This window comes from Diplotaxodon limnothrissa, linkage group LG7 (assembly GCF_057381915.1).
Source record: "Diplotaxodon limnothrissa isolate DT_005_m linkage group LG7, D_limnothrissa_male_GT1.1, whole genome shotgun sequence".
NCBI lineage: Eukaryota > Metazoa > Chordata > Actinopteri > Cichliformes > Cichlidae > Diplotaxodon > Diplotaxodon limnothrissa.
Window position 1 is genome coordinate 32,904,860 of NC_140602.1, and position 13,094 is coordinate 32,917,953.

The following is a 13,094-nucleotide window of genomic DNA, read 5'->3' on the forward strand; positions in this document are numbered from 1 at the left end:
GATGAATTCTCCTGAGCCTTCTCGTAAGTGACAGTTATTTAGTTTATTACTTCTTGTCAAAGTTCATCACATTTATGAATCATTTGCTGGTGTAATAATGTGATAATGAATTTCTGACCTTGAGATACCCGTATTGGGACCAAGTATCACGTGTTTATTTGAAAATAACATAAAACACAAACAGATTTAACCGTTCCTGCATTTTTGCAGTGTTTTAAGAGTAACTTATTTGTTCTGTTTTCCTACAGAATGTGCTGACAAATTTACCATCGCTCTGTTTGGAGAGAAAGCTGATTTTGTGAGAAAGATTGATAATATAATTCTCAAAGGAACCAACCCTGCAATGACAAATGTGAACAACTTTGTTGAGAGAGAGAATGACTTGTACAGAATCATCAGCACTCCTGATTTTTTTGAAAAATGTCATCAACACGACAAGCTGATTATTGATTTCATGGCACTTTCTGATCCTGGGCCTGATCTGTTCATACTGGCAATCGATGCAGAAAACGACCAAGAAGATAATGTTCGGGCTCAAATACTTAAACTTCAAGATATCTTTGGAGCCAATGTCACACAAAGTTTAGTTATAATCTTAGAAAACCAAAAGAGCCGTGGTTTACTGGAGAATGTGAAACAAATGTTCTATATCCAGATGGAAATTGTAGATGAAAAATGGTGTTTATGCCGCAAGTCATTCCGGTTTGACTACAAAAGCTGCAGTAAGGATGTTGTGGAACAGCGGAAAAATGATCTGAAACACACAAGGTAAAATCTTCATTTTCTTCCTATCTGTAATATACTGCATTTGAATAACAAGTCTAATTGTATTAACAGTTAGCTTCTGTTTCCTCTAATGAGGGTATCCATCAAAGGTGGAAGAAGTCACGAAATCATTTTTATTTAGTTGAAATGCCATAATGTTAAAATAATAAAATATAAAACATACTTTAGGTTATGTTAAACAAGTCTCATCCATTTCTTGCACTGCTGAGGTTTGGTGGTGTTTCCAGCTTACATAATATAATGACACAATACTATGACACTTCAGGCAGATTTTCTGCATTGCATTTAAATTTTGTTCTTTTCATTTAACATTAAAATGGTTCTGGTCAAGGATTAGGTGTTTTATTAGTCCACACTACATGCTCTGAAATGACATGGTGAAGTGTGATTATACGCAAATATATTTTTTATGTTTTGTCATTTGCTTTGTAAATACAATGGTCACAATTACTCTTCCAGAAACACAAAGGTTCTACCTTATAATCCTGGGAGCAAAGGTGAGTTTGTAAATTCAATATATGTTATAAAACTGACTTGTTTTTATTAAATTATAAAGTGAAAGTACACTCACAAAGTAATCAATCCATTCTATTACTGACTATTGAAAACAGTCATAGTACTAATTTTCTTATTTTTGCAACAGGTATACCGGTATAATGAAAGTTAAATAAAATAGATTTTTTTCAGAGTGAATTAGAAAAAAAAGTATTTGGTTAGATTTCAAAACATTATTTAAATATGTTTCATAATGTGATGCTTTAAAAATTATGCATTATGAATTTTTCCTCAGAAGCCAGGAATCAAAGCACATCCATCTCAGAGCAGACTGCCCCACCAGCAGAGGCACCTGGACAGGACAAAGGTATGAAAGGCAAGATGTGAGATCGGGAACTGAGTTAAAGACAGTTTAGTGCTATTTTTGTGGCTTTTTAAGAACCAGTGCTCACTCTGCATAAGACATTTTCAGAGCCGTTTTAATTATATGCGTTCTTGTACGACACTTCTATTGTATTGTAGACCACAATATCAAAGTTTCATTTTTTTCATATTTATTTTTATTACAAACATTATGTGTATGTTTAGCTAACATTGCCAAATATGTCTGCTTATTAATACCAAGTCAGCTGAGGCCCTCAACATATTGTTGTACTGTGATATAATTTTATCCACTTTTCCACATATTACCCACTTTTCCTCTGGAGCAACTCATCAAAATACACCAGCTCAGAGCAGACTGCCTCACCTGCCGCATTTTTTCAGCATAAGCTATATCTGTTGCGTCATCTACAACTCCCAATGACAAAACCTTTTCATATTTATATTTTTAGTGAATGTGAGTGCAAATGGTTGTCTCTCTATGTTAGCCCAGAGTCAGGCTGGCGACCTGTCCAGGGTGTCCCCGCCTCTCACCCTATGGTATCCAGGATAGGCCCCAGCTCCTCCACAACCCTGACAAGGATAAGCGGAAGAGAATGGGTGCATGGATGATGGATGGCTGTGTATTTTAGATTTTTAAAGTATTGAAGATCCTACAAATTGTCCTATGTGAACCATTTAAGTCCAGCTAGTGATCTCTAGTTTATTATCTACTGTTCATGACGACAAAACCTTCTCATATTTATAATTAACTATCAAACATTCTGCAAAAGAATACACTGAGGGTACACTGAGGTTTCTGAACATATTGTTGTACTATGACAAAAGTAAGCATTATTCATTTTTCCTCAGGAGCAACTAATCAGAATACACCCAGCTCAGAGCAGCCTACCACACCGGCAGAAAAAGCACATGTACAAGACAAAGGTATGCTTCAGAAAACCACAATATATTTAACCTCAAAGTAATAGGAAGTGAGACTGACAGTTTGTTCTTTACTTTGGGTAACAGTTTTAGTTTTTCACCATAAACTATAACCTAAATTCCAGAAAAGCTGGGAAGTTGTGTAACAGAACATAAGTAACATAATAAATGTTCAAACTGTTTAGTTTTACAATTTTATGCACAAAATTTGCTAATTTCAAATTTGATACTTGCCACAGTTGGGACAGGGGCATTATTACCATGGTGTAGCATCTTCTCTTCTTTTCAAAAGTTTGAAGACGTCTGGGCATCGAGGTTATGAGTTTTGGTGTTGGGTCCCATTTTTGTCTGATATACACTACTGGTCAAACGTTTTAGAACACCCCAATTTTTCCAGTTATTGCAGTTATTAATTTATTGCAATTCAAGTCGTTCAAGGTTACCCAAAACTGAAAAATAATGTACATTTCAGAATTATACAAAAAGGCCTTTTTCAGTGAGCACAAAATGGCAATAACAGTGGAAGAGAGACAGACCATCATAACATTTGAAAATGTAGGTCTTTCCTACAGAAAAATTGCAAATACAGTCAAGGTGTCAGTGAGTACAGTTTCCTCTTCACCATCAAAAGGCTCACAGAAAGTAGGGCAAACTCTGACAGGAAGAGGTCTGGCAGACCCAAAGCCACAACTCAATTAGAAGACAAGTTTCTGAGAGTTAACAGCTTGTGAGATAGGCAGCTCACAGGACAACAACTTAAAGCACAGTTGAAGTTGTGTGGTCATAGTAACCAAGTCTCAGTTTGAACTATGAAGAGAAGAGCTGCAGGTTTGACAGGACGAGCTGCAGCAAGAAAGCCATTGCTAAGACATCAGAATAAGACAAAGAGGCTTGCCTGGGCAATGAAACACCACCATTGGACCACTGAGGACTGCAACAAGGTAATATGGACTGATGAATAAAAATTTGAAATCTTCGGTTCATCACACAGGATCTTTGTAAGCATTTGAGTAGGAGAAAGGATGGTTCCACATTGTATGGCATCAACTGTCAAACATGGAAGAGGAAGTGTGATGGTCTGGATCCAGGGTGCCACAGGTGGCGACTTTGATAAGTGAAAGGTTTAGAATACATTTTGTTTATAAATTGATTCCATGATTTCTTTTTTCACAACTCCAATTGTTTATTTGTACTATTATTTCATTTCAGAGTGCAATGAGACATTAAACTGCATAATTTTCAATAAAAAAAAAAAGAAATTGGGTTGTTCTAACACCTTTGACTCGTAGTGTAGGTTTCAGCTGCTAAAGAGTTTCTGGTCATCTTTATTTTTCATTTAGTGATGCGGCAAATGTTGTCTAGAGTTGAAAGGTCTGAACTGTTGGCAGGCCAATTCCACACTCGGACTCTTCTCCGACGAAGCCATGGTGTTGTAATAGCTGCAGTATGCACTTTTGCATTGCATTGCATTTGTCCTGCTAAAATACACAAGGCTTTCTCTGAAATAGATGTCATCTCGAGGGGAGCATATGTTGCTCTAAAACCTATGTATCTTTTTGCATTCCTAGTTCCTTCCAATACATCCAACCTGCTCATATCATATGAACTTATGCACCCCCACAACATCAGAGTTGCTGACTTTTGAACTCAGTGCTAATAACATACTGGAAGGTCTCCCTCCTCTTTAGCCCAGAGGACATGCTGGTGATTACCAACAAGCATGTCAAATGGACTCGTCTAACCAAAGCAAACTTTGAAACAGTCCATTTCAAATGACTCTGGACCCACAGGACATGCAATGCTTCCGGACTATGTTTGAATATGGCTTCCTTTTTGCGTGATAGAGCTTAAGTTGGCATGTGTAGATGGCACGGCGGATTTTGTTAACTGACAGTGGTTTCTGGAAGCATTCCTGGGCCCATTTAGTAATGTCAGTGACACACATGCCGATGAGTGATGTAGTCAAAGGAGCTTGCAAAGAAATGATGTGATGTAGTGTTGTTTTAGGGCCCGAAGACCACAGGCATTCAATAGTCTCTGGCCTTGTCCCTTAGAGAAATCCAGTTTCTCTAAATCTTTTGATTATATTATGTACTGCATGAGAGTGAGACTTGCAAAGCCTTTCCAATTTGATGTTGAGGAGCATTGTTTTTGAAGTATCCACAATCTTTACAAGCACTATTTGACAGACTGGAGCCTCTGCCCTAAGACATCCCTTATAACTAATCATATTACATGTTACCTGATATCAGTTAAGTTAATTACTTGCTAGGTATTCTCCCAGTTTAATCTATTTGAACTTCAGAACTGAAGAAGGATGAGAGGTGAAACGTCCTCAAGAAACTTGAAATCCAGACGCTTTTCTGTCCAAGCTCCTTAGACCTTTTTGAACTTCCTTGACTTGTCAGCCATTTTTTGCCCCATGCCAACATTTTTGGGAGATGTAGCAGGCTTCTGAAATGACCTCATTTGTTGGATAAAGTTGTACAATTTCTCAGTTTAAACCTTTATGTTATTTATGTTCTGTTGTGAACAGAGATGGGCCGTAATGCATTAAAAGTAACACATTACTGTAATACGATTACTTTTTTAATGAGTAAACTAAAGGATTACTATTTCAAAAAAGAAATTAAGACCTGAACTCTTCCACAGCATGCATTTTTAATTTCTTTTTGATATTTGGCCATATTGGGGCCCGATGAATGTAAAAACAAAGAATTACCAGAATTTTTTTTTACCTGATTTTTGTTTCTAAGAAAAATGAGATCCACATATCAGGATATTCATTTAAAATGTCGATATAACAGTAGCTGTATAATGTCCTCGTAAGTGGATATCAGGTCCTTGTAGAGCAAAATTGAGTATTTTGGTCTAAATAACCCAAAATGTGATGTCCACATACAGTGGGGCAAAAAAGTATTTAGTCAGCCACCGATTGTGCAAGTTCCCCCACCTAAAATGATGACAGAGGTCAGTAATTTGCACCAGAGGTACACTTCAACTGTGAGAGACAGAATGTGAAAAAAAAATCCATGAATCCACATGGTAGGATTTGTAAAGAATTTATTCGTAAATCAGGGTGGAAAATAAGTATTTGGTCAATAACAAAAATACAACTCAATACTTTGTAACATAACCTTTGTTGGCAATAACAGAGGTCAAACGTTTACTATAGGTCTTTACCAGGTTTGCACACACAGTAGCTGGTATTTTGGCCCATTCCTCCATGCAGATCTTCTCGAGAGCAGTGATGTTTTGGGGCTGTCGCCGAGCAACACGGACTTTCAACTCCCGCCACAGATTTTCTATGGGGTTGAGGTCTGGAGACTGGCTAGGCCACTCAAGGACTTTCAAATGCTTCTTACAGAGCCACTCCTTTGTTGCCCGGGCGGTGTGTTTTGGATCATTGTCATGTTGGAAGACCCAGCCTCGTTTCATCTTCAAAGTTCTCACTGATGGAAGGAGGTTTTGGCTCACAATCTCACGATACATGGCCCCATTCATTCTGTCCTTAACACGGATCAGTCGTCCTGTCCCCTTGGCAGAAAAACAGCCCCATAGCATGATGTTTCCACCCCCATGCTTCACAGTAGGTATGGTGTTCTTGGGATGCAACTCAGTATTCTTCTTCCTCCAAACACGACGAGTTGAGTCTACACCAAAAAGTTCTACTTTGGTTTCATCTGACCACATGACATTCTCCCAATCCTCTGCTGTATCATCCATGTGCTCTCTGGCAAACTTCAGACGGGCCTGGACATGCACTGGCTTCAGCAGCGGAACACGTCTGGCACTGCGGGATTTGATTCCCTGCCGTTGTAGTGTGTTACTGATGGTGACCTTTGTTACTTTGGTCCCAGCTCTCTGCAGGTCATTCACCAGGTCCCCCCGTGTGGTCCTGGGATCTTTGCTCACCGTTCTCATGATCATTTTGACCCCACGGGATGAGATCTTGTGTGGAGCCCCAGATCGAGGGAGATTATCAGTGGTCTTGTATGTCTTCCATTTTCTGATGATTGCTCCCACAGTTGATTTTTTCACACCAAGCTGCTTGCCTATTGTAGATTCACTCTTCCCAGTCTGGTGCAGGTCTACAATACTTTTCCTGGTGTCCTTCGAAAGCTCCTTGGTCTTGGCCATGGCGGAGTTTGGAGTCTGACTGTTTGAGGCTGTGGACAGGTGTCTTTTATACAGATGATGAGTTCAAACAGGTGCCATTCATACAGGTAACGAGTGGGGGACAGAAAAGCTTCTTACAGAAGACGTTACAGGTCTGTGAGAGCCAGAGATTTTCCTTGTTTGAGGTGACCAAATACTTATTTTCCACCCTAATTTACGAATAAATTCTTTACAAATCCTACCATGTGAATTCATGGATTTTTTTTTCACATTCTGTCTCTCACAGTTGAAGTGTACCTCTGGTGCAAATTACTGACCTCTGTCATCATTTTAAGTGGGGGAACTTGCACAATCGGTGGCTGACTAAATACTTTTTTGCCCCACTGTACGTGAACGTCAGGTCCTAGGAGGTTAAAATACTCTTACTTTTCCGTAAGCATGCTGCGTTACTAAACCGTGATTTTGTTTGTGAGAGTGTTTCATGACAATGATGTACGAACGTGCAACGTCCGTGGCAGCAATAGACATGTGTAGATCAACAATGGATGATACGGAGTGCGGGAGAGAGTACGACCATGCAGCGTTTAAGCTTGGAAGTACTGACATTACTTTGAGTTTAATTTCGTAAAAAGGGACATTAACATCCGCTGTACACTCTGCGTGGGAAGAAAACTTCTTTCTGCAGCAAAAAATGAAACTTCAAATCTGAGCAAGTACCGGGCACGCTGCCACGGGAATGTGAAATTCACAGAGAAACTCCGGATCCCCCACTGACATAACCACTGCAACCCCAGGCAAACCTCCACCCGCCCCACTCCTGCTAAACAGGTGAAAATAGATTTAATGAATCTTTGATTTTATTTATTTACTGCTGTGTTTTACTTGCATCTATTTGAAAGAGTGAGTATAAACACAAAACACTGTTTTTATTTTATATGCTGGAATATGCAGCAAATATAGGTTTAAATGTTAAACAAATTCTTCAAGTCAAAGACTGTTGCCTATAATTTCAATTTTTCTTGATGCATAAAGTTAAAAGATTAAAACTAATAAAACAAGTTTGAAAAAGAGACTTTTTTCATCATACTGGTTCGTGTAATTTGAAAGAATCTTAGTTTTCATTTTGTTCAAATTTAAAGAGGTTCAGGAATTTGGGTTGCATATCTGTTGTGTTATATACAATTCCCAATGACAAAACCTTTTCATACTTGTGTTTTTTAGTAAATGTGTAGTCCAGATTTGTAAGTATTGAGGAACGTACAATTATCCTATATAAGCCACTTAAGGACAGCTACTCATCTCTATTTTTTATGATGTAGAAACCTTCTGATATTTATAATTAACTTACATGACCAAACATATCTGTTTATGAATAACAGGTACGCGGAGGTTTCTGAACATATTGTTGTAATAAGACAAAAGTATGCATTATCCACTGTTCTTCAGGAGTCAGTACTCAAAGTACATCCAGTTCAGAACAGACTGTCCCAACTGCAGAAGAAGCAACTGTACAAGAGAAGGGTATGCTTCAGAAATCCACAAAACATTTTATCTCAAAATGACAGAAAATGAGTCAATTTAAATATCTGTACATGACTAACACGTTTATGACCAATGTAAACAAATTCCAGACAATTTAATGCTTTTGTTACATTTTTAACACTTACTGTGTAAGCCATTTAAATGTTTTTAATTATATGTATAAAATATCTCTTTATTTTATTTATAAAATGACTGTGTGAAAACCTTATGTGCATGTGTAGCTAATGTTACCAAACCTGCTTAGAAATAACAAATGTGCTGAGATTCTGAACATATTGTACTGTGATAGAAGTATGTATTATCCACTTTTTCCTCAGGAGCAAATAATGAAAATACACCCAGCTCAGAGCAGACTACCAAACCAGCAGAAAAGGCACTTGTGCAAGAAAAGGGTATGCTTAAAACAAAAACAATATATTTAATCTCAAAATAATAGGAAGTGAGTAGTTTGCTCTTTATTTTGTATAACACTACTATTTTTTCACCATAAACTGTATCTGTTGTGTTATCTATAATTCTCAGTGACAAAAAAATCTCATATTGATGTTTGTTAGTAAATGTGTAGTTGAGATGTTTTAAGTTTTGAAGATCCCACAGCCAACCTATGTTAAGCCATTTAAGTCCAGCTAGTCGTCTTTATTTTATTATCTATAGTTCATGATGTTCTCATACTTTTTAAATAACTTACATTACCAAACATGTCTGTTTGTGAATAACGAGTATGTTGAGGTTTCTGAACATAATGTTGCAATAAGATAAAAGTATCTTCTTTTCTTCAGGAGTCAGTAATCAAAGTACATCCAGCTCAGAACAGACTGTCCTACCTGCAGAAGAAGCAGCTGTACAAGAAAAGGGTATGCCTCAGAAATCCACGAAACATATCATCTCAAAATGAAAGAAACAAGAGACCATTTAAATAATATTTGCACAACATGACTAAAAACATTTTAATTACATTTAAATTGAATAATAATAAATTGAGTAATTTAATACTTTTATAAGACATTTTATGTCTTTTTGAGAACTTGTGATCACCCTGTGTAAATAAGTGCAATTTTTTCATCATATGTGATATGTTTAGACAAGATAAACTTGCTTTCATGATAAAATACCAATCAATCAGGAGCCAGGAATCACAGTACATCCATCTCAGAGCAGACTGACCGGCCAAGAGGAAAAGGACCTGGAAGAAACAAGGGTGTGCTTCAGAAAACTACATCTAATTCTGAAAGTGAGATCATATAAACTGATATTTGATGTATATTGTTTTAGAAAATACAGTTAAAAAAATCTAATTTTAAAGTGGTCATAAGTAAGACAACTTAAACATAACAAAGCTTGGAGATCTAAATTTTCTGCATTTTATTTAAAGCTGACATATTGGCACCCAGAGGTTGAAAACCAACACTATTGGAAACTATTGATGAAATAATCTAGCATTTACTTTCAGTTGAGAGGGGCAGTGATGCAAAGGAAGACATCATATTTAACATCATTCTGCTGGGACAAACTGGGACTGGGAAGAGTGCGACTGCAAACACCATCCTGGCTGCTGGGAAGCACCACAAGGACAAAGGCCAGGGTTTTGAAGCCAAGCCAAGCTCCATACCAATCACCACCAAGTGTAAGGACAAAATAATCGAGATATGTGGAACAAAAGTTAGACTGGTCGACACCCCAGACTTCTTTTATGAAGATAAACCTATAGAGGAGGCACAAGTAGAAGAGTGTAAGAGGTACTGTCAGGAAGGGCAGTGTGTAGTGTTACTTGTGATACAGTTGGGCAGGTTCACAGATGGTGAAATAGGAATATTAGAGAAACTGGAAGACAAGCTTGGCTGGAAAATCAGGAAAAACACAATTGTCCTATTTACACATGGAGATGATTTGAAAGGCACAGTGGATCAGTTTATCGGCAACAGGAGTTGTCTCAAGCACATTGTGAAATCTTGTAACAATCGTTACCATGTATTCAATAACAACTCCAAGGATACTAAACAAGTCAGGGAGCTCTTTGATAAATTTCGTGAAGAAAGCTTTTTAAACTCAAAACCACATTCACAGTGCCCTTTATTCTAGCTACTGCTGATTCAGGGGTGTGAAGTGCAATTTTCTGCTGGCATGTGAACTAATTTTACATTAAACCTAGATATCATGATTTGCCATTTTGTTTCATCTTGAATATTTAGCCAAACTGAAAGGACATTAGTAAACAATTTATAATTTTTCATCAGACTGCCAAAGTTGGTGATACAACCTCTAGCTCTTATGTATGTATATGAAATAGTGCAGTCAGTTATAAAGACTAACTTTAAAAGACTTAGAAACATGCTGAGGAGAGCTTGCTGTGAAATTAAAGTGGTTCCTAAGCAACATACAGATTAAATGTTTATGAATAAATTGAATACATTTTTGATTTTATTTACCTATTTTTTTCTGTGACTGATGTTTGGACAACACAAAAGACTTCAAACAGGAAATGCAGTGAAAAATAAATTATACAACACACTCACATAGCCTTAACACATGTTAAAGCTATAATATATTCTACTTATTCCATTACTGGCTCATTAGTGTGTTCTCGAGTTTTTGCTGAAATGCGCATTGGGGAAGTGAAAACAAACTGAAAAAATAGAAGCTTCAAACGGGTGAAGTGTCTTGCCCAAGGACACAACGACCGAGACTGTCCAAGCTGGGGCTCGAACCGGCAACCTTCCAATTACAAGGCGAACTCCCAACTCTTGAGCCACGATCACCCCAATATCACATCTACCTCAGTGCTTTTTCTCTAGCTCAGTGAATTCCTCTCTAGTCCCTAAATGGATCTTTCAGGCCAAAGCCGCCTTCTAAAAATGCATGGGCATCTGGTATTCTAATGATAGCTTGTTTTACAAAACAATAAATGTACCAATAGCATACAGAATAAATAGGCTAAACACAAATAAAAGTTATTATTCAGAGGACAAAGGTGACACGTGGCCGTTTGTAATTTGCAGGTGTTTGTCAATTTAAACATACATTCAGTTTCTCCTCTGAATGTGCAATGAATGTAATATTGTAGAAAAAAAGTCATCAATATATACATTATCATTTGGCATTAATTTTCTCACTGTTCTTTTTTTTTCTTGTTTCTGTGCAATAAACTGCCACTGCTACCTGTACTCTTGCTCATGAACACATTCATTTATGATTACTACTACCATCAGTGAAAAGGTACTGTTAACCGTACTGCTTTATTTTGCAATGGACATGTAACTGTGTATGAATATTTTGCTAAAACTGTCAGAAGGAGTGCCTGAACTAGAAAAAAAAATGTTTGCAAAAGTTAATCAAACATCACATCATCAGCTAGCTATAAAATAATAGACCATTATTAGCCAACACTTTAAAGTCTTTGTTATATTTGTCAGAAAGCAATGGTTGAAATTATGTTTTTTTACCTAATAAAAAATGTTGCATAAACAGCTGATGAAACCAAATCGATCCTGATATTATGCATAGCAAGAAAATAGAATATGCTTCTAAGTTAGTAAACCATCTGTCTGGATTAGTCTCAGCCAACTGGAATGTTCACTGTACAATTTCTTAGGTGTTTGCTATTTCTTTCAACATTTCTTTCAACACAGTAGGTTAGTTTGACAATTTCAGAAACATATGTGGTAAAGATAGTGTTGCTCAATGGCCGCGCCAAGTCATAGAGAGCAGATACTGCTTCCTGCTAATACTGAAATAACAACAATAGGCAGTGGCTCTGAGTTACTGATGAAAGTGCATCTCAGAAACAGTTTACTGATAATGAGGAAGCTTCAATAGGCCACAGACTTAATTTTGTGGGAACACCTGGATATTAGGTATAAATATAATTTGTCTAAAAGTAATTTTAGGTAATGAATTATTTCTTAAACAAACATAATCATAACTTTACTATTACTTAATAATGAATGCATAACTTACCCTTTTATATAAACTACAAGGCTAAGTACAAACAATAGTCAGCTTTAAAAAAACAAACACCATTTGTTAAGAGAACAAGGGCGACACCTGGTGGTGATGGGTCTGAGTGAAGTACATACAGTATCTCACAAAAGTGAGTACAAGTACACCCCTCACATTTTTGTTATATCTTTTCATAACAAAACATTGAAAATATGACACTTTGATACAATGTAAAGTAGTCAGTGTACAGCTTGTATAACACTGTACAAAACTGAGTACACCCCTAAGTGAAAATGGCTAATTGTGCCCAATTAGCCATTTTCACTTCTGGTGTCATGTGAAGTCTAACACGGCACATAGTGGCAAATAATTCTCTGAGGATCTGAAAAAAGGATTGTTACTCTACATAAAGATGACCTAGGCTATGAGAATATTGCCAAACCTCTGAAACTGAGCTGCAGCACAGTGGCCAAAACCATGCAGTTTAACAGGACAGGTTCCACTCAGAACAAACCTCATCATGGTCGACCAAAGAAGTTGAGTGCACATGCTCAGTGTCATACCCAGAGGTTGTCTTTTGTAAGATAGGTGTATGAGTGCTGCCAGCATTACTGCCGAGGTTGAAGGTGTGGAGGGTCAGCCTGTCAGCGCTCAGACCATATGCCGCACACTGCATCACATGGCTGTCGTCCATGAAGGAAGTGTCTTCTAAAGATAATGCACAAGAAAGCCTGCAAACAGTTTGCTGAAGACAAGCAGACTAAGAACATGGATTAGCTGTGGCCTGATGAGACCAAGATAAACTGATTTGGTTCAGATGGTGTCAGGGTGTGTGGTGGCAAACAGGTGAGGAGTACAAAGACAAGTGTGTCTTGCCTACAGTCAAGCATGGTGGTGGGATGTCATTGTTT

At 37.4% G+C, this 13,094-nt stretch overlaps 1 protein-coding gene across 1 annotated transcript; it reads left to right on the plus strand.

Moving 5' to 3' along the window:
• Nucleotide 1: 1 nt before the first annotated feature.
• On the plus strand, nucleotides 2–10,326 carry LOC146628608 (uncharacterized). Its single transcript, XM_085357061.1, has 5 exons — nucleotides 2–23; nucleotides 249–768; nucleotides 1,430–1,437; nucleotides 1,577–1,648; nucleotides 9,698–10,326. The coding sequence occupies exons 1-5, from the start codon at nucleotides 2–4 to the stop codon at nucleotides 10,324–10,326; spliced, it is 1,251 nt and encodes a 416-aa protein (XP_085213187.1).
• The last annotated feature ends 2,768 nt before the right edge of the window (nucleotides 10,327–13,094 follow it).